Source organism: Bos indicus, chromosome 10 (genome assembly GCF_029378745.1).
Source record: "Bos indicus isolate NIAB-ARS_2022 breed Sahiwal x Tharparkar chromosome 10, NIAB-ARS_B.indTharparkar_mat_pri_1.0, whole genome shotgun sequence".
NCBI classification, from domain to species: domain Eukaryota; kingdom Metazoa; phylum Chordata; class Mammalia; order Artiodactyla; family Bovidae; genus Bos; species Bos indicus.
In genome coordinates, this window is record NC_091769.1 from 59,832,006 (window position 1) to 59,856,559 (window position 24,554).

At 41.7% G+C, this 24,554-nt stretch overlaps 1 protein-coding gene across 1 annotated transcript in view; it reads right to left on the bottom strand.

Moving 5' to 3' along the window:
• Positions 1–8,669: 8,669 nt before the first annotated feature.
• The window catches only part of SLC27A2 (solute carrier family 27 member 2), a 56,307-nt gene continuing 40,422 nt past the window's right edge, over positions 8,670–24,554 (bottom strand). The window contains exons 6-10 of the mRNA XM_019968857.2: positions 21,856–21,946; positions 21,068–21,266; positions 18,279–18,376; positions 12,230–12,360; positions 8,670–11,250 (exon numbers count right to left, since the gene is read on the bottom strand). Of these exons, the coding sequence (XP_019824416.2) occupies positions 11,074–11,250; positions 12,230–12,360; positions 18,279–18,376; positions 21,068–21,266; positions 21,856–21,946 (696 nt within the window). The 3' untranslated portion in view covers positions 8,670–11,073. The remainder of the gene's footprint in view (positions 11,251–12,229; positions 12,361–18,278; positions 18,377–21,067; positions 21,267–21,855; positions 21,947–24,554) is intronic.

Genomic DNA, 24,554 nt, shown 5'->3' on the forward strand with positions numbered 1-24,554 from the left:
GAGCAGCGGCTGCACTTTGCTGGAGCAGCCGTGAAGAGATACCCCACGCCCAAGGTAAGAGAAACCCAAGTAAGACAGTAGGTGTTGCAAGAGGGCATCAGAGGGCAGACACACTGAAACCATACTCACAGGAAAATAGTCAATCTAATCACACTAGGGCCACAGCCTTGTCTAACTCAATGAAACTAAGCCATGCCCGTGGGGGCAACACAAGACGGGTGGGTCATGGTGGAGAGATCTGACAGAATGTGGTCCACTCGAGAAGGGAATGGCAAACCATTTCAGTATTCTTGCCTTGAGAACCCCATGAACAGTATGAAAAGGCAAAATGATAGGATACTGAAAGAGGAACTCCCCAGGTCAGTAGATACCCAATATGCTACTGGAGATCAGTGGAGAAATAACTCCAGAAAGAATGAAGGGATGGAGCCAAAGCAAAAACAATACCCAGCTGTGGATGTGACTGGTGATAACAGCAAGGTCTGATGCTGTAAAGAGCAATATTGCATAGGAACCTGGAATGTCAGGTCCATGAATCAAGGCAAATTGGACGTGGTCAAACAAGAGATGGCAAGAGTAAATGTCGACATTCTACGAATCAGTGAACTCAAATGGACTGGAATGGGTGAATTTAACTCAGATGACCATTATATCTACTACTGCGGACAGGAATCCCTCAGAAGAAATGGAGTAGCCATCATGGTCAACAAAAGAGTCCGAAATGCAGTACTTGGATTCAATCTCAAAAAACAACAGAATGATCTCTATTCGTTTCCAAGGCAAACCATTCAATATCACAGTAATCCAAGTCTATGCCCCAACCAGTAATGCTGAAGAAGCTGAAGTTGAATGGTTCTATGAAGACCTATAAGACCTTTTAGAACTAACACCCCCAAAAGATGTCATTTTCATTATAGGGGACTGGAATGCAAAAGTAGGAAGTCAAGAAACAACTGGAGTAACAGGTAAATTTGGCCTTGGGATATGGAATGAAGCAGGGCAAAGACTAATAGAGTTTTGCCAAGAAAATGCACTGGTCATAGCAAACACCCTCTTCCAACAACACAGAGAAGACTCTACACATGGACATCACCAGATGGTCAACACCGAAATCAGATTGATTATGTTCTTTGCAGCCAAAGATGGAGAAGCTCTATACAGTCAACAAAAACAAGACCGGGAGCTGACTGTGGCTCAGATCATGAACTCCTTATTACCAAATTCAGACTTAAACTGAAGAAAGTAGGGAAAACCACTTGACCATTCAGGTATGATCTAAATCAAATCCCTTATGATTATACAGTGGAAGTGAGAGATAGATTTAAGGGCCTAGATCTGATAGATAGAGTGCCTGATGAACTATGGAATGAGATTCGTGACAGTGTACAGGAGACAGGGATCAAGACCATCCCCATGGAAAAGAAATGCAAAAAAGAAAATGGCTGTCCCGGGAGGCCTTACAAATAGCTGTGAAAAGAAGAGAAGCGAAAAGCAAAGGAGAAAAGGAAAGATATAAGCATCTGAATGCAGAGTTCCAAAGAATAGCAAGAAGAGATAAGAAAGCCTTCCTCAGCGATCAATGCAAAGAAATAGAGGAAAACAACAGAATGGGAAAGACTAGAGATCTCTTCAAGAAAATTAGAGAGACCAAGGGAACATTTCATGCAAAGATGGGCTTGATAAAGGACAGAAATGGTATGGACCTAACAGAAGCAGAAGATGTTAAAAAGAGGTGACAAGAATACATAGAAGAACTGTACAAAAAAGATCTTCACGACCCAGATAATCACAATGATGTGATCACTGACCTAGAGCCAGACATCCTGGAATGTGAAGTCAAATGGGCCTTAGAAAGCATCACTACGAACAAAGCTAGTGGAGGTGATGGAATTCCAGTGGAGCTATTTCAAATCCTGGAAGATGATGCCGTGAAAGTGCTGCACTCAATATGCCAGCAAATTTGGAAAACTCAGCAGTGGCCACAGGACTGGAAAAGGTCAGTTTTCATTCCAATCCCAAAGAAAGGCAATGCCAAAGAATGCTCAAACTACCGCACAACTGCACTCATCTCACACGCTAGTAAAGTAATGCTCAAAATTCTCCAAGCCAGGCTTCAGCAATACGTGAACCGTGAACTTCCAGATGTTCAAGCTGGTTTTAGAAAAGGCAGAGGAACCAGAGACCAAATTGCCAACATCCACTGGATCATGGAAAAAGCAAGAGAGTTCCAGAAAAACATCTATTTCTGCTTTATTGACTATGCCAAAGCCTTTGACTCTGTGGATCACAATAAACTGTGGGAAATCCTGAAAGAGATGGGAATACCAGACCACCTGACCTGCCTCTTGAGAAACCTGTATGCAGGTCAGGAAGCAACAGTTAGAACTGGACATGGAACAACAGACTGGTTCCAAATAGGAAAAGGAGTATGTCAAGGCTGTATATTGTCACCCTGCTTATTTAACTTATATGCAGAGTACATCATGAGAAAAGGCTGAAAGAAGCACAAGCTGGAATCAAGATTGCCGAAAGAAATATCAATAACCTCAGATATGCAGATGACACCACCCTTAAGGCAGAAAGTGAAGAGGAACTAAAAAGCCTCTTGATGAAAGTGAAAGTGGAGAGTGAAAAAGTTGGCTTAAAGCTCAACATTCAGAAAACGAAGATCATGGCATCCAGTCCCATCACTTCATGGGAAATAGATGGGGAAACAGTGGAAACAGTGTCAGACTTTATTTTTTGGGGCTCCAAAATCACTGCAGATGGTGACTGCAGCCATGAAATTAAAAGACGCTTACTCCTTGGAAGGAAAGTTATGACCAACCTAGATAGCATATTCAAAAGCAGAGACATTACTTTGCCAACAAAGGTCTGTCTAGTCAAGGCTATGGTTTTTCCAGTGGTCATGTATGGATGTGAGAGTTGGACTGTGAAGAAGGCTGAGCGCCAGAGAATTGATGCTTTTGAACTGTGGTATTGGAGAAGACTCTTGAGAGTCCCTTGGACTGCAAGGAGATCCAGTCCATTCTGAAGGAGATCAGCCCTGGGATTTCTTTGGAAGGAATGATGCTAAAGCTGAAACTCCAGTACTTTGGACACCTCATACGAAGAGTTGACTCATTGGAAAAGACTCTGATGCTGGGAGGGAGTGGGGGCAGGAGGAGAAGGGGACGCCAGAGGATGAGATGGCTGGATGGCATCACTGACTCGATGGACGTGAGTCTGAGTGAACTCCGGGAGTTGGTGATGGACAGGGAGGCCTGGCGTGCTGCGATTCATGGGGTCACAGAGAGTCGGACACGACTGAGCGACTGAACTGAACTGAACTGAACAACAGTGTAGGAGTGTTCCTTTTTCTCCATACCCTCTCCAGCCATTTTGACCAGTGTGGGTGGTAGCTTACTGTAGTTTTGATTTGTATTTCTCTAATAATTAGCGATGTTGAGCATCTTTTCATGTGCCTGTTGGCTGTATATCTTCTTTGGAGAAATGTCTATTTAGGCTGGGTTGTTTGTTTTTTGGTATTGACTTGTATCAGCTGTTTGTATATTTTGGAAATTGAGCTCTTGTCAGTCACATTATTTGCAGAGATTTTCTCCTAGTCTGTAAGATGTCTTTTTTTTGTTTATGGTTTCTTTTTCTGACCACTAAAATAATGATTTATTAACCAGGGCATGTTCTGGAGCCTAAATGAATGTACTTACAGATTTTTAGTATGCTAAAGATCTGAATTTAATGTGAGAAAAAGTTTGGAGAAGCCCTTGGTAGGAAAAACATAGACAGTTTGAGCCAGACACTGTGACTTATAGTTTATAAATGAGGAAATATAGATGCTAGGTCACACAACTTATAAATGGGCAAACCCAGGACTCCTTATCTTCATGCTATTCCCACCAGACCATACTGTTCAAGGTTGTCCTTGATCAGAATCTCACTATTCATCAGACCTCTCTAATTCTTCATTACAGATAAATGTTCCCTCTCTAGGTTTGGAACTTGTGCATTTTCGTTTTTTTCTGGACCCTGTAGTCAAATAAAAGTTTTGTTCCCAAGCAGCTTACCCATGGTGAGTTCTTTCTATTTTAGATGGTACTTTTATAGGAAGTAGTTCTGAAATTGGTCATATTAACACTGTTAAAGATAAAGTGGCTGCTAGTTAAAATGGTAAGGATACATTATTTTTTCTTCTTTTTTTGGCTGCTGGGTCTTTGTTGCGTGCAAGAGCTTCTCTCTACTTGCCATGCACAGACTTAATTGCCCTGTGGCATGTGGGTGGGATCTAGTTTGCTGACCAGGGATGGAACCCGGATCATCTGCTTTGGAAGGTGGATTTTTAACCACTGGACCAACAGGGAAATCCTGCTAAGAACAGATTTTCAATCAGTAATAACTATTTGCTATAGAAAAATGAGTCCAGTGTGAACTAGGCTTAACTATATTTGTACAGAGGTCACTGGGCACTTTAGAGGGAGAATGTGGGAACAGGGAGGACGCCTGCAGAGGCTCAGTAGGGTTAGGGAAGTGAAAAATTACCAAAAGCAGGAGAGGGGTTTGGTCCATGGAAAGCCCACCTGGGTTTGCTAACTGGTGTTTATCGAAGTGAGGCCCCTACCCTTCCTGTCCCCTTGGGAGACAGGGACCCTATCTTCAAGTGTTGGCTGGAATAAGTGGTAAATACTTTGGCAGCCTTGGGTTTTCTCAGGCAGCCACTTTAAGGGGATGTAGGATTATCCAAGGGGTGTGGCCTTGAACTCTTAGAAACTCTGCTACTATTTTGTTCAAGTCTTTAAAAGCCAAGGTTGTGGCCCAGTTGAGAAGAGGCCTTGGAGGAGCCTAGGTAGAGTTTTGGTCAGGGTGAGAATCTTTGTCAAGACTTTATACTTGCATATTACCCTTGTTCTCAACTGGTGGTCCCTGAACTTTGCCCATACTGGAATTACCTGGGAGTCTTAAAAAAAAAAGTACTGATACCTGGTGCTCACTCCCAGAAATCTTGATCTAACTGGTATCAGATGGGCCCAAGGCTTTGGGTTTTTTAACAGTTCTCCAGTGATTCTAAAAAGCAGCAGTGTTCTAGAGTTGCTTGCTGTTCCAAGAGGGGCATGTGCACCAGAAGCACTGGCATCCCCATGTACTTCTTATGCAACTTGAAGCTTGAGAAGCCCTGCTCCAAGCCAGGGGTTCTCAGATTGAGCCTGCCGCAGAGTGACCAGCAGGGCTTGTTAAAACATAGATGGCTGGGCCCCTCCCCAGTGGTTCTGATTCAGTAGGTCTGAGGGGCCTGATAATTTGCATGTCTGACAAATTCCCAGCAATACTGATGCTGCTGATCTGAAAACAGGCTCTGGTCTATAAAAAGGTGGTCTCTTCTGCAGGTGCTGGCTGGGAGCTTAATGATGCTAATGAGCTGCCTGTACATCACCTCCCCAGGCTTTCATTGTTTTTTGTTTGTTTTATTAAAGACGTTTGACTAGACACTCTCTAGGATTGCTTTTAGTTTTGCTGTAGCAAATAATACATATGTGTGTATCTAGTAAATAGACACTGTTAACATGAATTTTCAAGAACAGTTGAAGGCTAAAGATGATAGAGTGCTGCTTTATGCTGGACTTTCCCTGACGCCTGTACTTTGAGTCACTCCAAACCTAAGATCTGAGCTTTGGTTAATGAAAGATAATCCACACCTGAAGAACTGAATTATACTAAGCACACATGATGTGTAACTCAGGATGTTTTTTCTCTGTGTCAGTGGTTCTCAAAATGCAGCCCCTGATCAACAGCATTACATCACTTGGGAATTTGTTAGAACTGCAAATTCCAATTCCAGTTTCAACTCTGGACAATGGGTCCCAGCAGTCTGTGTCTTTTTAAAAATATATGTTTATATATTTACTATTAGCAGGGCTGGGTCTTTCTTGCTATGCAGGCTTTCTCTAGAAAGAGAGTGGGGATACTCTCTAGTTGCGGTGCATCAGCTTCTCATTGCAGTGGCTTCTCTTGTTGCAGAGCATGGGCTCTAGGCGTGCGGACTTCAGCAGTTGCTGCATGTGGGCTAAAAGTAGCTGCGGCTTGCGGGCTCCAGAGCACAGGCTCAGTAGTTGTGGCACACAGGCTTACTTGCCCCGCAGCATGTGGGATCTTTCCAGACCAGGGATCAAAGTGGTGTTTCTTGCATTGCAAGGCAGATTATTAATTACTGGACCACCAGGGAAGTCCCAGTCTGTGTGCTACCAAAACTTTTTGGTGAAGGTGATTCTCAGTGTTCAAGTTTGAGACTCACTGCTGTACCTGAACTAGAAGACTCAGATAATCTATTTAGCTCATCCTCTCTGCCTCCAACACACCTCCCCACACCCCCCCATATATATATATATATATATATATATATATATATATAAGCTTGCATGGGGAACCAGATATTTATCAGGGTTGCCTGATTAAAAAAAGCACAAATAATTATTGCCTCCCATGTATGAGGCACTAGATACATAATGATGAGCAAAATAGATGAACTCTCTACTCTCATGGAGCTTACAGCTTCATAGATGTATGATATCTGTACAAAAGGAAATTGACCATCATAGTGGAATGCACCATCAGCTGTATATCCACATGACAACATAGTACTCTGTGCGCCTGGGGAGACGGTACCCATGCCGACTAGAAAACCTGGGTTGGCCAGGCATCCAGCTTCCCCCTGCACAGGGTTGCAGTGATCCTGACTGACATCTTTCCTCTTAGCTGTCTCTTTACAGTCTTCATGCAGCCCCACCAACTGTAATGACAAAATAATTATTTTCAAAAAGTTAAAACACTTGAAGAAGACTCTGGCCTTCCTTCTAGGGGTCTTTCCAGTCAGCTTCCCTTGAAGGTCTGACCTGACTTCCTAAACAACAGCTTGGAAAACTCCATCACACTGTGCTGAGCTTATCTGTTGGTCCTTAGCAGGGACCCACTAAATGCTTGTGGAGCTGGTGTACAAATGAATAACATGTGTAACAGATCATCTCTTAGGGAGGGTCACTGTGTTTTTATACTGATTCTTCTTAGCTTTCATTTCAGATGCTGACATTCACTAGTTTTACCCCCAAATTATTTTGGTGCCTGTAGCAGCCTATCTATGCACTCATTATATGTCTCCAACCAATGCACTTGAAATCAGAGACCTGTTGAATGATTTACAGGGTGGTGGTGGTTGTTATTCTTTAGTCTCTCAATCCGACTCTTTGCAACCCCATGGACTATAGCCTACCAGGTGCCTCTGTCCATGGGATTTTCCAGGCAAGAATATTGAACTTGGTTGCCATTTCCTCCTCCAGGGGATCTTCCCGACCCAGAGATTGAACCCATATCTCCTGCATTGGCAGGCTGATTCTTTTACCACTGAGCCACCAAGGAACCATGTACATGGGTATCAGTGTATTAAAAAAAAATCCATTTGTGCTTTCAAATCAAGAAGGTGACTTATACAGACAATTCTATGTACACAATTTTTGACTCTTTTAAAAGAGAAAAATCAGTCTTTAAAATTGATTACTTGTCACAGGATGGGTTGCTTAATTTTGTTTGCTACTGCTGCTGCTAAGTCACTTCAGTCGTGTCCGACTCTGTGCGACCCCATAGACAGCAGCCCACCAGGCTCCGCCGTCCCTGGGATTCTCCAGGCAAGAACACTGGAGTGGGTTGCCATTTCCTTCTCCAATGCATGAAAGTGAAAAGTGGTATTGAGGATATTGTAGGTGGTGCCTCTGTTCATCCCAGCAGAGCTGTGGTTCCTGACTTGAATCTCAGAGGTTTGGGGAAGTGAGAGACTGAGGAGGCCATCTGGGTTTCTTGGGAAGTCTAAGATGTGGGTCAAAGGTGGTCAGGCCCCAGCAGGTTTTGGCTCCTGGAACTCTAATGGCCGTGATGTAAGTGCTGACCTCTCACATGAAAATAGGTCCCATGTGATGTGGAATGACAGGATTGCTTTAACATAATCACAGCACAACATGAGTCACTTTAACAAGATTCCAAATAACAAAATTGCACAATGTTACATTGTCAAAAGCTTGGCTATCTCCTATCACCTGGGTTAAAATTTTCACAAGGAGGATCAATAAAGCAAAGGCAGAGATCCCTAGTATTTTGCAAAAATTCCCAGATGCTGACCACAAGCCACCATGGTTCTACATTATTGGCAAACTCACATAGGTGCAGTGGTGTACGTAGCTCCCCTTAGGCCATCCCCAAGTACCTGGGCTGCACAGCCCCACCACAACAATCAGCTGACCGGAACTGTGCCGTGGCTGTCCCCAAGCTTTCCATGTTCATTTGTGACCTCTCTCCTTATCCACATTACCAAAACAAATCCTGAAGACACTTGAGTTTGCAACCCTTGCTATAGCTGAAAAGTTTGCTGAACACCTTTTTATGTATAGAACTCTGATACTCTAGACTGAAGCCTCTTCTGAGACTATAGGTGGCTTTATCACTTGGGGAATAATGCTGTAGATAGTGACCAGGATGCTCTTGGGGAATAGGGTTGGCCTTACAGTAGATCTGGACTTCCACTGAGTTGCTCACTGGGGACCTACCCCCTCACCTCCCACCTCCTTATCCTTCTTTACTTAAAGTACCATTAGCATTATAAGTGGGAGACCTGTGAAAAATGACCAGTTAGGCTGTCAGGTTCAGGGTTTGCATTTATTTTTCAGTCTTGTATTATTTCTTTATTTTAAAGATTTTTTTTTATTAGAGGCTAATGACTTTACAATATTGTGATGGTTTCCGCCATATCAACATTAAACAGCCATAGGTATCCATATGTCCCCTCTCTCTTGAACCCCCTCCCATCTCCTACCCCATCCCACCCCTCTAGGTTGTCACAGAGCACCAACTTTGGCTTCCCTGCATCGTATAGCAAACTGCCCCTGATATCTCTTTTCCTTATGGTAATGTATATGTTTCAGTGCTATTTTCTCAAATCGTCCCATCCTCTCCTTCCCACATTACATCCAGAACTCTGTTCTTTATGTCTTTGTCTCCTCTGCTGCCCTTCAATTAGGATCGTCAGTATACCATCTTTCTCGATTCCATATATACATGTTAATATAGGATATTTGTCTTTCTCATTCTGACTTACTTCACTCTGTATAACAGGCCCTGAGTCATCCATCTCATTAGAATTGACTCAAATATATTATTTATAGCTGAGAAATATTCCATTTTGTATATGTGCCACAACTCCTTATTGATGCATCTGTTGATGGACATCCAGGTTGCTTCCATGTCCTAGCTACTGTAAACAGCGCTGCAGTGAACACTGGGGTACATGTGTCTTTTTCAATTATGCTTTCCTCAGGGTGTATGCCCAGTAGTGGGATTGCTGGGCCGTATGGATTCCTTTTTTAAAGGAATCTCCATATTGTTCTCCATAGCAGCTATATCAATTTATATCAATTTATCAGTGCAAGAGGGTTCCCTTTTCTCCACATTCTCTCCAGCATTTGTTGTTTGTAGACTTTTTGATGATGGCCCTTCTGACCAGTGTGAGATGATACCTCATTGTAGTTTTGATTTGCATTTCTCTAAGAATGAGTGATGCTGAGCATCTTTTCATGCGTCAATAAGCCATCTGTATGTCTCCTTTGGAGAAATGTCTGTTTAGGTCTTCTGCCCACGTTTTGATTGGATTGTTTGTTTTTCTGGTATTGATCTGCATGAGCTGCTTGTATATTTTGGAAATTAATCCTTTGTCAGTTGTTTCATTTGCTATTATTTTCTCTCATTTTGAGGGTTGTCTTTTCACTTTGTTTATAGTTTCCTATGGCATCTGGTCCCATCAGTTCATGGGAAATAGATGGGGAAACAGTGGAAACAGTGTCAGACTTTATTTTTGGGGGCTCCAAAATCACGGCAGATAGTGATTGCAGCCATGAAATTAAAAGATGCTTACTCCTTGGAAGGAAAGTTATGACCAACCTAGATAGCATATTCAAAAGCAGAGATGTTACTTTGCCAACAAAGATCCGTCTAGTCAAGGCTATGTTTTTTCCAGTAGTCATGTATGGATGTGAGAGTTGGACTGTGAAGAAAGCTGAGTGTCAAAGAATTGATGCTTTTGAACTGTAGTGTTGGAGAAGACTCTTGAGAGTCCCTTGGACTGCAAGGAGATCCAACCAGTCCATTCTAAAGGAGATCAGTCCTGGGTGTTCTTTGGAATGAATGATGCTAAAGCTGAAACTCCAGTACTTTGGCCGCCTCATGCGAAGAGTTGACTCATTGGAAAAGACTCTGATGCTGGGAGGGATTGGGGGCAGGGGGAAAAGGGGATGACAGAGGATGAGATGGCTGGATGGCATCACCAACGCGATGGACGTGAGTTTGAGCGAACTCTGGGAGTTGGTGATGGACAGGGAGGCCTGGCGTGCTGCAATTCATGGGGTCGCAAAGAGTCAGACACAACTGAGCGACTAAACTGAAATGATGCAGTTCAAAAGCTTTTAAGGTTGATTAGATCCCATTTGTTTAATTTTTGTTTTTATTTCCATTACTCTAGGAGGTGGGTCATAGAGGATTTTGCTGTGATTTATGTTAGTGTTCTGCCTGTGTTTTCCTCAAGAGTTTTATAGTTTCTGTCTTACAATTAGGTTTTTAATCCATTCTGAGTTTATTTTTGTGTATAGTGTTAGAAGGTGCTCTAATTTCATTCTTTTACATGCAATTGACCAGTCTTCCCAGCATCACTTGTTGAAGGGTCTGCATTTAGAATCAAGTCAGGAAAAAGTGCCATTTCTTATCTTGGTGTTCATCTATTTTATTGCATATTAAAAAAAAATAACATCCTCCCTCTAACAAGCTTAGTTTGCAATACAAACAGTAGGTGCAAATTGAAAAATAATTATATCTAGATCTTCTCACTTACAAAGGTTCAGGTGTAATTTTAAAAAGTCTCCCCTTATGCTATACATAAAAAAATGCACCTTATAATCTTCAATCAAATTAAAGTTGGATTATATCAACAGTTGGCTGTACTAGATCCATTTAGTTTCTTTTTGGACATACATTGAGTTATCCTGCTGGTAATATTCAGAGTTTCAGAATTTTATCACTAATGGCATTATAAATGTCCTCAGTCATAGGCACATACATTTCTGCTTTGTCATCCAAGAAATACAAGGCATCTTTGATAACTGCAGGGTTAAAGCCCTCTTCTACGAGGGTCACTTTTCGGTGTTTAAAAGTTCCAGTGATCTCAATGCTGTCCTGAAAAACATCAATCATTTGAGAGCTGTGAGGTGGTTTCTGTGTGATACCAGTATAGCCTGTCTTCAGAACCTCCACTAGGGGGCCCTCTGTGGAGGTATTTTTCCTTCCCTTAGAGCTTAAAGATCACTTGTGGGGAGGAAGGGCTGGACAGTGGAATATGAAGCAAAGCATCTCTTGCTAGGCAAGCTTCAGGTATTGCTGGAAAATTCTGATTAATGGTGAGGTGGGGAAAGCAATCATCTACACACAGACAAATCTGCTTTTTCACATGTTTCTTGTTTCTGCTTCAATAAATAGGGGGATTTGAGGATATTTCAACTTTGATGTCTTTCAACGTCTCATTGTAAGGCAAATGTCAGGGCTTTATGAATATCAACAGAGATAATTGTATAAGCACAGAGTCAGACAGACTGAAGCGACTTAGCAGCAGCAGCAGCAGTATCTGGTAATCTAACACTGCTTTTCTTAAATCCTCAGCTACAGAATCACAGTGCTCAAGGTCCAAAAGTGAGTTAAACTAAGGGGTTAATGTTTGAGAAAGAAAACAGTCCCTCTATCAGTTTTTTATCAGCTTTGGAGTTCTGACTGGCTAATGTTGCCCAATTAAATTTCAGGCCATAGACAGGTGTTGGACTTCAGTGAGTTGTTTTTTTTTTAACCATTCTTTAAAACTGGAATAATAAGAAGGTCAGAGCATTTCTATTTTATGTGTCTGTTATACCGCATCAGACAGACATTGTGAGTTATTTGCTAATATTCTTGCTGAATGAACTGTCTGTCGTTTTAAGGAGAAAGGGATTAGGATTTGGTTTCAGCTAGTTTTATCTTCTGGTATTTCTGCTTCCTCATTGAGCTCCCTGAAAAGGGTAGTGAAAATTTGGCTGGCAATGTTGCCATGGTAGAGAAGAGTTGTTTCCTAAGAGGCAGGGGTCTCCAAGAGAAAGGATAACTGAACTTGATAACAACGGGGTCTCACCTGTATTCTTAGAAAGCGGGGCCTTGCGTAACTAGGCAGGTAATCGACCACGTGCTTAAAGAGCTTCCGTCCATCAAATTCATGGTCTGCCTTCATCTTGATCGAGGCCATGCCAATTCGACCCTCATGACCTAGAGTTAAAGTGAATAAAAATTAGGTGTGTTGTAGATAGTTTATTTTATGATGCTTTGCTAGGTCAGAGGATAGTGAACTGAGACAACATTATGGCATGGGTTTCTTTTGGGTAGCTGGAATTTGTATTTCAAAATATCTTTTGAAGTTAAATTCTGAAGTAAATTAATGGTAAAACAAGCTATACGTTGAATCTTTATTACATGCCAGGCCCTTTGCGAAGTGTGTTTTCGTATCTATCTATTTTTTGACATGTACACACTGCTATATTTATTTAGTATTTTTGGCTGTGTTGGGTTTTCGTTGCTGCATGTGGGCTTTCTCTAGTTGCGGCGCACAGGCTTCTTACTGCAGTGGCTTCTCTTCCTGTGGAGCACAGGCTTTAGGCATGCGGGCTTCAGTAGTTGTGGTGCGAGGGCTCAGTTGTTGTGGCCCATGGGCTTAGCTACTCCACAGCCTGTGGAATCTTCCTGGCCCAGGGATTGAATCCATGTTCCCTGCTTTGGCAGGCAGATTCTTACCCATTGCACCACCAGGGAAGTCCATGAAGTGTGTTTTATGTACTATCTCATTTAACCTCATGACAACCGTATGAAGGGGTACAAATGTTATCTCCATTTTACAGGTGAAGAAATTGAGGCTTAGTGACATTAAAAGACTTGTTCAATGGATGAACCTAGAGCCTATAATACAGAGTGAAGTAAGACAGAAAGAGAAAGGTAAATATCGTATTCTAACACATATATATGGAATCTAGAAAAAAAGTACTGAAGAATTTATTTACAGGGCAGAAGTCGAGAACCAGACATATAGAATAGACTTATGGACATGGGGAGGGGGAGGAGAGGGTGAGATGTATGGAGAGAGTAACATGGAAACTTACATTACCGTGTGTAAAATAGATAGCCAATGGGAATTTGCTGTATGGCTCAGGAAACTCAAACAGGGGCTCTGTATCAATCTAGAGGGGTGGGATGGGGAGGGAGATGGGAGGGAGGCTCAAAAGGGAGGGGATATATGTATACCTATGGCTGATTCATGTTGCGGTTTGACAGCCTAAATGTAAACTACCATATGGACAACCAGTTGAACTAGTGGCTAAAGGAAATTTTTTGAATTCTGATGAAAAACCCTTGTTCCCCTGTCAGGGATAACTGGGCTCATATTGTTCTTTAGGTAGCAGGTCAGATCTACTGTGCTTCCAGGTACAAATGTCACCTCTGAGACTTAGTTATTTAATTATGGTTCCTAACAGCTTTGCCTCTGCATTTCAGAGAGGCTGACAGACAGGAAGGTGAAGGCAGATCAAGGGTGAGCTGTGACACCCCTACCCTCCACCTTGATGCCATCTAGTCTGGAGAGGTTTAACTCTCCACAGAGAAAACAGATCCTATAAGGTAGGGCTGTAAGTGGAGAGGCATTCAGAACAATTACCATTGTTTTCTTGTGAGGACAGTGGTAATTACTTATAAATACATCTTCTACCTGAGCCAGGAGACCCAGTGGGAGTCTGGGTCCATTTTTCTGAACTACTTAACTGTAACCAGAGAAGGAGATTGAGCCACCCTTCGTCACTTGGGCCCCAGCTTTCGAAATGTCTCCCATGGTGATTGCATGTTTACCTATTACTCTAAAGAAAACAAGAGGAAAGATTACAAGAAAGGAAATGCATCCACATTTGCTTTGCCTCTTGTCTGAAGGAGGGAGGCAGGGCACCAGACCCTCTTTCTTCAGGGGCCGCCGGTAGCTGTGTCAAAGGCACTAGTCTCAGGAATCTTGAATGTCTCCAGTGAGCTCCTTTTAGAATGAAGGCAGAGGCTGATGCAACAGAAATCTTCAGTGTCAGCTGGCACCTTGCTTCTGAGAAGTGAATGATGCTGATGGATCTCAGGTCTCTGTTCTGATTCCCAGATTAGCTGGGGCTAGTTCAGCTCCAGGGGGAAGGCTCCTGTCTGCAACAATTTTAGCCAGGGGTTCTCTAGAGCTGTACTACCAACATGGTCACCACTGGTCACATGTAGCTATTAAAATTAATTAAATAAAATGAAAAATTCAGTTCCTCAGTTTCACCAGCCACATTTCAAGTGCTCAACAGCCATACGGTAGCAATTGGCTACCATACTGAGAGTGCAGATATAGAACATTTTCAGAACATTGCAGAAAGTTCTGTTGATAATATAAAGTTTTAGAAAGGAGTTTGGCAGTTCTGGTGTCATCTCTATTTTAGACCCAAACTTGGAAGTTCTCTCCTGGTTCAAAGCTGAGATCTGTGAAAGCCTTGTTAAGTCCTTTGGAACTGAGAATCACCCCAGCAGACTGATGTCTTTCTCTAGATGAACTGCCACATTTCAAGGCTGCTGGGATGAAGCACAAGCTGGAATCAAGATTGCTGGGAGAAATATCAATAACCTCAGATATGCAGATGACACCACCCTTATGGCAGAAAGTAAAGAGGAACTAAAAAGTCTCTTGATGAAAGTGAAAGAGGAGAGTGAAAAAGTTGGCTTAAAGCTCAACATTCAGAAAACGAAGATCATGGCATCTGGTCCCATCACTTCATGGCAAATAGATGAGGAAACGGTGGCTGACTTTATTTTTCTGGGCTCCAAAATCACTGCAGATGGTGACTGAAGCCATGAAATTAAAAGATACTCCTTGGAAGGAAAGTTATGACCAACTTAGACAGCATATTAAAAAGCAGAGACATTACTTTGCCAACAAAGGTCCACCTAGTCAAGGCTATGGTTTTTCCAGTGGTCATGTGTGGATGTGTGGACTATAGAGAGGGCCGAGTGCAGAAAAATTGATGCTTTTGAACTGTGGTGTTGGAGAAGACTCTTGAGAGTCCCTTGGACTGCAAGGAGATCCAACCAGTCCATCCTAAGGGAAATTGGCCCTGGGTATTCATTGGAAGGACTGATGTTAAAGCTGAAACTCCAGTATTTTGGCCACCTGATGTGAAGAGCTGACTTATTTGAAAAGACCCTGATATTGGGAAAGATTGAGGGTGAGAGGAGAAGGGGACAACAGAGGATGAGATGGTTGGACGGCATCACCGACTCAATGGACGTGAGTTTGGGTGGATTCCGGGAGTTGGTGATGGACACAGAAGCCTGGCGTGCTGAGTTTCATGGGGTCGCAAAGTCGGACACAACTGAGCAACTGAACTGAACTGAGACTCACAGAATCTGAAAACAGGAGAGATGTTGGGATTTGTACCTGATCTTTCACTGCTGTGAGAATTCTCATAGGATTCCTGGTGGACAACCAGCCCCTTCACACATTGGTGGGACACTGTCTGTCTCAGGAGACAGTGCATTTTGTTGCTGGTCCCTCAGGTTACAGGAGAGTTCTCAGGCTAAAATTTGCTCCCTGGTCATTTCAATCCATCCATTTTCATTCTGTTCTCCAGAGCAATATGAACACACCTGCTCCTTGTTCTATCTGATGTCTCCTAATCATTTGAAACCCATTAGCCTCCTTTTCTTTGTTCTGTATCAGTGACTCTGAAACATTACTGGTTGTTAGACCCACTTGGGAATAAAATTTAAAAAAAGACACAAAAGACTGAGTCCCAAACCCCAGAGGTTCTGATTCGTTAGATCCTGGCTTTAGAAAGTTTCCCAGATGATTCTGAAGACTGGCTAGATTTTCAGAACCACTAGGCCTCCATGCTTCTCAGACTTTAGTGTTTTTTAAAAATTGTGGTAAAATAATGAATCATCATTTTAACCATTTTAAAGTATACGGTTCAATGGCATTTACAATGTTGTGCAATTCTTACCAGTATCTAGTTCTAGAAAATATTCATCACCTCAAACCAGACTTGATTGTTTTTAAGAATCACTGGAGGGCTTGTTAAAACACAGCTTCCTGGGGCCCTAGCCCAGAGATTCTGATTCAGTAGGTCTGGGGTGGGCATTTTTAATATGAGAAATAGCACATTTTTAACAAGCTTCCAGGCAATGATGCTGTTGCTGGTCCAGGGACCCTACTGTCAGCCAAAAAAAAAAAAAAAAGCACAGTTTAAGTGGTGGTTTAGTTGCTCAGTCATGTCTGACTTTTGAAACCCCATGGACTGTAGCCTTCCAGGCTCCTCTGTTCATGGAATTCTTCAAGCAAGAACACTGGAGTGGGTTGCCATTTCCTTCTCCAAGAATTGAACTCAGGGATTGAACCCAGATCTCCTGCATTGCAGGTGGATTAGTTGTGAGTTAAGTTGAGGGCAAAATGAGGGCTATAGCATGGAAGATAGCATTTCAGATGGCTGTGAGAAACTGCTCCAAAGAGGTAGTGGGGAAGGTCAGTATATACGAGATTTTAGTGAATGGGGAGTACATGCAATCAAGCACGTATTTTTTTTTGCAGGTTACCGCTAGTCATGAGGAGCAGATGTCACCATGAAGAATTTAGTGCTTTTCTACAATAGATAAAGGAGATGCAAGAATTAGGTTCATAAAATCTTCTGAAAATATCTATCTGAAGACCTGCTCTACTAGCTTTTCCCAAAGCACAGATTGCCTAATTCCTGATCTCTACCCTGAACTCCAGCTGTAGCAGCTCATAATTTGATCCTTGTAGAGGCAGATGGCAAGTGCCAATGGCAAGTGCCAATTTATAGGTGACACCACTTTGAAGAACATGGATTAGGCCTTTCTTTCCATTTCCCATATTCTCTTACCTTGTCATACTCATTCTTTTGTATTGTTACTTAAAAAAAAAAATCCAGCATTTAGAAGTGCATGCAACATTTTGGGCGGGATCTGTGAGAACACGGTGCGATGGCTGACAACCAGGATATGGGCCCTTGTGTTAATTCAGCCTGAAGTCCAACATGAGAAGTTGGACTCGGGTCAGACTCTGACCCAAGATGTGGCTACACTTCCTATCATATCACTGTCACAGAGTTGGAGAGGAACAGGCAGGAGAAAGCCTCAAATAGTCTTTAATAAAAGGACAGCACGATGTCATGTGAAACCATCATAACTCAAGAAAAAGGGACTTTGGGATTTCCATTCTGAATATAGATGAGAATCCCAAGTACTGAGTTCTAGGAAACACCATTACCCCTAGTACCTTATATTTGGATAGTGATTTGGAGGTTTTAATCCTCTTGACATCTATAATTACAGTGATTTCAAGACAACCCTCATGTACATATCTGATAAACATATATTTAGTATTTATGTAATTAAGCTGAATTAGTTCTCTTGGCAATCTTAACTGCAGGGTTGGTATTCTCCCTAATTTAGTGGCTTGCCTGAAGTCAAACAGCCAGCAGGTGTTGGAGTCAGGACCCCAAATCAGACTCCACACTCCCCTCTCTCTTAGCAGAGGCTGATCAGCAGACAGAGGCTTGGTGACAGCACTTTGTGTGAAGCTTCTCAAACTCAGTGGGGCAAGCGGGGATCAGGAACTTGCTGTAAAAGTCTGGGAAAACTCAGCCCCTTCTTGGCTTTTTTCCTATAGCAACTGCTGCTGCTGCTGCTAAGTCTCTTCAGTCGTGTCTGACTCTGTGTGACCCCATAGACGGCAGCCCACTGCACTTGCCTGTTATTTGTGCCTTCCATTTCAGAGGCCAAGATACCATTTCTAAGCTCTCAAGGGTGACACATCTTTTCTCGAGGCATGCCAAACGCTGCATGGACCCTGCATCTCTGGGAGATTTGTCTTGCTGGAGAGCCTCAGAACAGCTGGAGAGCTGAACCACAGAGGAAGGCCAGGTTCAGAGGGACTCATGTGGCTGGTTTAGAATGCACATAAACCAGACATGAGCCCCTTACTCCCAGGAGCTGGGAAAGAGTTGTTTGCTTTTCCAGCTGGCAGGAAAAAAGGATGACAAACTTTGCCCTGGGGTTAAAACTATGTTCAGTTAGTTCAGGAATTTTAGCTTTGATTTATAATACATTGTGCATACCTGGCACAGACACACCATAAACGTTCACTTCTTCGACAAAATCAACCAGTCCTACTGTGTCAGCGACTTCAGTGGTGGCCACGTTCTCCCCTTTCCACCTGGAAGAAAAGGCAAGGTTGGCAGAGGTCACTGGTGGTCTGTGGTCCAGGTGGTCTGTGGCAGGTGTTTTCCCCAGGCCTCTGTGGGGTGGCTGCATTTGTCTTCCTCACCTTGGTCCTCAAACTCTCCAACTTAACTCATGGGAGAGGCATCCTGCTTGAGGCACGAAAGACAAAGGCATAGACCTAAATACTAAAATGTGGAATTTTAACCTCCCGACGTGAAATGTGGTACACAGAATGATGTTCTAATGTTAAAATACAGGTTTGGCCTAAGAAAGGCACTAGGAATAAAAAATAAATCCCAGTGACTTTTTGCTGTGTTTAGGTCTCTCCCTTTCCTCATTCACTAACTTTGCTATTTAATTCAGTTAGAAAATTTCTATTAAATAGAATTTCATACTTGTATTTCAGGGTCTTATGTCTATGAAAATGCTTTTAGTAAGAAAGAAAATATCATACTTTATTTGTAGGGAGAATAAAATGTTGAATTTTAGTTAAATTTTGACTTACATTTAAAATGCTTTAGATCTCCCCAAAGTATTTTTTTAGTAACATGAAGGTGGCATAAACTAATGATTTAGATTCAGAGTCATGGGGTGTTAGAGATGGAAGGAACCCTAAGGATCACTGGGACCTTCATTTCATGGGTGAAGGAACCGAGGTGGAGAAAGGTTACCTGCCTTGATAATACATCTGCTCATGGGCAAAGGAAGCCTGGGAGCTGAGTTCTCATTCATATCCATGCTCTTTCTACTAGACAACTCCCATCTCTTCCTTATTCATTCATGCAAAAAGTAATCACTGCTAGGTGCTGGGGTTGGGGGTGAACAAGCAGACACAGAGTCTGGCCTCAGGGAGTTTATACAATAAGGAAGCTGGGTTAAACAAAGTGTCGTGAGGCTGGAGGACAATGCTGTTGCTGAGAATTAATTTCATGGTCTATTACAATGACTTTCAATGTTCATTGTGCTGACTTGGGGGTTCTGTGGGAAACCATTTGGTTGGGGATGGAAAGCAGGAGGGAGAGGCCCAGGTGGGGCTCAGAACCCTTGCCTCCTCTTCAACTAGATCATCTTCACATTAATTTGCATTTGATTTTATCTGAAGAAAAGCCTTATGATAGAAAACAGTGTGAACATCCCTGGCTGACCTGAGTGACTGGTAATAACTGACGATAATGAGAGGAATTGAACAGACCAAGTTATGAAGGTGCCCCAAAGCAGGCACAGGTTTTCTCTCCTAGTCTCCCCTGGTTGCTCAGCCAAGTTCACTGCGCATTGCAGAGTGACACCCTGTGTCTTTTGTTCCATATTTTCTGGGAATGTGTTTGCGTGCTAAGTTGCTTCAGTTGCGTCTGACTGTTTAAGACCCTATGGACTCCTCCAGTTCCATTCTTCTTTCTCAAGATAGCTTTGGCTATTCGAGGTTTTTTGTATTTCCATACAAATTGTGAAATTATTTGTTCTAGCTCTGTGAAGAATACCGTTGGTCGCTTGATAGGGATGGCATTGAATCTATAAATTGCTTTGGGTAGTATACTCATTTTCACTATACTGATTCTTCCAATCCATGAACATGGTATATTTCTCCATCTATTAGTGTCCTCTTTGATTTCTTTCACCAGTGTTTTATAGTTTTCTATATATAGGTCTTTAGTTTCTTTAGGTAGATATATTCCTAAGTATTTTATTCTTTCCATTGCTATGGTGACTGGAATTGTTTCCTTAATTTCTCTTTCTGTTTTCCCATTATTAGTGTATAGGAATGCAAGGGATTTTTGTGTGTTGATTTTATATCCTGCAACTTTACTATAATCATTGATTAGTTCTAGTAATTTTCTGGTGGAGTCTTTAGGGTTTTCTATGTAGAGGATCATGTCATCTGCAAATAGTGAGAGTTTTACTTCTTCTTTTCCAATTTGGATTCCTTTTTCTTTTTCTGCTCTGATTGCTGTGGCCAATACAGAGTGAAGTAAACCAGAGAGAAAAACACCAATACAGTATACTAATGCATATATATGGAATTTAGAAAGATGGTAACAATAACCCTGTGTACAAGACAGCAAAAGAGACACTGATGTATAGATCAGTCTTATGGACTCTGTGGGAGAGGGAGAGGGTGGGGAGATTTGGGAGAATGACATTGAAACATGTATAATATCATGTATGAAATGAGTCGCCAGACCAGGTTCGATGCACGATACTGGATGCTTGGGGCTGGTGCATTGGGACGACCCAGAGGGAGGGTATGGGGAGGGAGGAGGGAGGAGGGTTCAGGATGGGGAACACAGGTATACCTGTGGCAGATTCATTTTGATATTTGGCAAAACTAATACAATATTGTAAAGTTAAAAAAAAAAAAAAAAGACCCTATGGACTATAGTCCACCAGGCTCCTCTGTCCATGATATTCTCCAGCCAAGAGTACTGGAGTGGGTTGCCATGCTCTCCTCCAGGGGATCTTCCCCACCCAGTGATCGAACCTGTGTCTCCCGCATTGCAGGTGGATTCTTTACCACTGAGCCAACAGGGAAGCCCTTTCTGGGAATACAGGAGGTTGAACTGACATGACACAGAGAGAGAAGGAAATGGAACAAACACCACAACCAAAATGGAACATAACTCTAATTTAGGAGTAAGCCAAATTGTGCATGTGTTTGTTTTTGGTTCAATAATTCAGAGAAACCAACCGGAATGTGTCTCCAACTCTGTCGTGGAAGTAGATAAAATTTTCGTGGTCAATCATTAAGAGATCTCCAGTGTTGAAATAGAGGTCTCCTTTCTTAAAGACATCTGTCAGTTTTTTCTTCTCCGTCTGACTCATTCCTCCGGCATAGCCACTAAATGGTGTTAACTGTGTGATTTTGCAAACCAGGAGTCCAGGTTCACCTAAGACAGAAGGAAGTATATAGCTATTTTATGTGCTAGTAGTAGGAAAATTTTATTATTAACCTGCCTTTCAAACAGGTGGCATACAACCCACTGGTAACAAGTTGGCTGCAGAAAGCATCGTCTTACATGCACATGTACCTGTATTTCCATGTACATCATATACAGACATATATGCACCATGTACACACAGGGTACATATTCTCTACGGTTACACATTTTTAATTCTTTTAATAGTAATATTTTACTGAATAATGATTTATATACATAATTTGACAAATGCATGGTAGTTTAAGCTTAAAAGTAAAAGCCCCCTAAAACTAGCTATAGTTTTGTAACCATAATTACATATCCCCTTCATAATGAAGAAGTTACTAAGCAAGGTTTCAAGTTATAGTTACATTACATGTGTAGTAAATCATTACCTTTTGGAATTTCTCTATTTTCAGGGGTACAAAGTAAACCTCTTCCCCCACCCACTCTGAAAAATTTTATCTGTTCATTTTAGCAGTGATATGTTTGTTAGTTCTGAAGGTTTACTCAGTTAAGATAAGACATGACAGGTTAATATAACAAAATTTTACTGTACCTTTGGGAACCTTGATGCAGTATCCATTTCCATCTCGAATGGGTTCATCTTTCTCTACGTCATATTTAATCAGCTCATAATTTATGACTTTCTAGTAAAATTAAAATGGATCATTTTGAGCACATATTCTTTCACAAATTTTCATTGTTTATTGTGCTTTAGCATACAGAAAGTATGCAAAGTACAGATACCTTAAGTGTACAGCTTGATGAATTTTTACATATGCATATACTTATGTAACTACTGTCCAGATCAAGATACTAAACATTTCCATTACCTTAAGAAGTTTCCTCCTGCCCCTCTCTCTCAAGTCATTATTCTGATTTTTATTACCATCAAGTAGTCTTAAGCATCAAATCCATGAAATAAATACATGCCTTCGCATCTGCTGCTTTCACTCAACGTGTCTGGTGTTCCTCCCTTCCTGCTGGTGTTTGTGTCAGTGGTGTACTTTTTATTGCCATGCAACTTTCCTTGTATGAATATACCATACTTTATTTATCTCTTTTCCTGTTAACGGACATTTGGATTGTTTCTAGTTTTAGACTATTAAATATAAAGCTGTTATGAACATTCTCATACATGTTCTTTGATGCATATATCACTAATGGGCTTTTAAAGTCTTATTTAACACCCACCCCCTGCAAAAAAAAAAAAATCTTGTTTAACCTTAATACACCACTGTTAAATGGTTTGTGTTCCAGGGACATGTCCTCAAATACATTTAAGATTCAGTGGTACGATGGTATAATTTGTTTCATGCCATGGCTATAAAATTATTAAAATTTTACTATATTTCTTGTTAGTATAATCCAAGGGCATAAGAATTTAAATTTATATAACTCAGTAAGAGCAATAAGTATATTATTTTCTATACTTGCAGCAAAACACAAACATCATAGTATTTAGACTTAATTATTAACTATAATTACTACATCCATTTCAAATTTATATTCAAATCTATACATAAATTAACCAATCATATGCTTTTGTAGTAGCAGATAACCAATAAAAACCAAATAGCATACATAGTCAACAAATTAGATTTTATTTGCAAGAATATAAAAAAAATTAGGGGTGGTAACCATTGCTTCTTTCCCTATCAAATGTATGGTAATCTTCTTTTTTTTTTTTAGTTAAAAAATATGGTTTTGTTTAAAGTAGAAAATGACAACACATGGCAATCAGTGGATGAGAAGGGAAGAACTAGTAATACACAACATCAGCTTCTCAAGTGCTCAGGTTTGGTTTGAATGTTTCCCTGAAACTCACTGTCTTAAAAGATATCTTTTTTGATGTGGACTATTTTAAAAGTCTTTATTGAATTTGTTATAATATTACTTCTGTTTTATGTTTTGGTTTTTAGGCTGCGAGGCATATGGGATCTTAGCTCCTCAACCAGGAGTTGAGCCTGCACCCCTTGCATTGGAAGGTGAAATCTTAACCTCTGGACCAGTAGAGAAGTCCCTGCAACTCATGTTTTTGAGTGTCAGTAGTGCCCTAGTGGCTCAGATGGTAATGAATCTGCCTGCAATGCAGGAGACTCAGGTTCAGTTCCTGGGTTGTGAAGATCCCCTGGAGAAGGGAATGGCAACCCTCTCCAGTATTCTTACCTGGAGAATCCCATGGACAGAGGAGCCTGGTGGGCTATGGTCCATGGGGTCGCAAAGTGTCAGACACATTTGAGTGACTAACACCTAAGTGACAACATAGATATCTTGCACCAGGCCTCAGCTCAGCTATCTGCCCTCTCTTGTTTTTGAACCACATTTATCCTGGGTCTCCAAGGTTTGGACTCATCCAGGTTGGCCTGACCCTGACTAGAGAAGACTGACCCTCTCAACAGTGATTCTCAAGTCTGTAGTAGAGCTGCCCAGTAGAATCTTCTATGTGATGGAAATGTTCTATAACTGTACTACTCAATGTGGTAGTCACTAAACACATGTGGCTACTAAGCACTTGAAATGTGGCTAGGTCAAATGAAGAACTGATTAAAAATTGACATAATTTAAATAGCCACGTGTAGCTAGTGGCTACTGTACTGGGTGGCACAGGTATAGAGGACAGTGGAGGGACATGTGTAGTGCAGCCTTGGCTGTTATTGTTAGAGAGGTGCCTTGGACTTGGAAATCCCAGGAGATCAGGCCAGGATACAAAGAATGGAACGATAATAATCTTTACAGCTATTCAAGGCTATTATATGGCAGGCATTGGGCTATATTCTATCTAATGTAATTCTTTCAACAACTCTTTCCCCTTATTACCTAAGTTTGGGCTAGGCACTAGGCTCTATATTTTCCCTTTTTGTTTTATTTCTGAAGTTGAGGCATGATTATGGGAAAGGGCATGACCTTGGGCTGGTCTGGGATGGTAGTGGAATTTGGTCTCTTGGGCCAGCTCTCTTACGCACGAGGACTATTGTCCTCTGTACTTGGCTGGTCAGTCCCTGGGGGCGTCGGTTGCCTGGGAGCTCTGGTGTGGCCGTTTCATGCCCAGGCAGGATGAGGTGCTCGAGACATAACAACAGTAATGACTGCTCAAGCCAGTGAAGATTCAGCATTTACTGAATGTTTCTGGAATTTTGCAGAATAGGTGGTCATCTGGAAGACTGACTGCTCAGACACAATAAAAGGCAAAGAGATTGTCTGGAGATGAGGCAATAAAATGACTGAGAGGGAAAAGAAAATGCTGCATGAGCT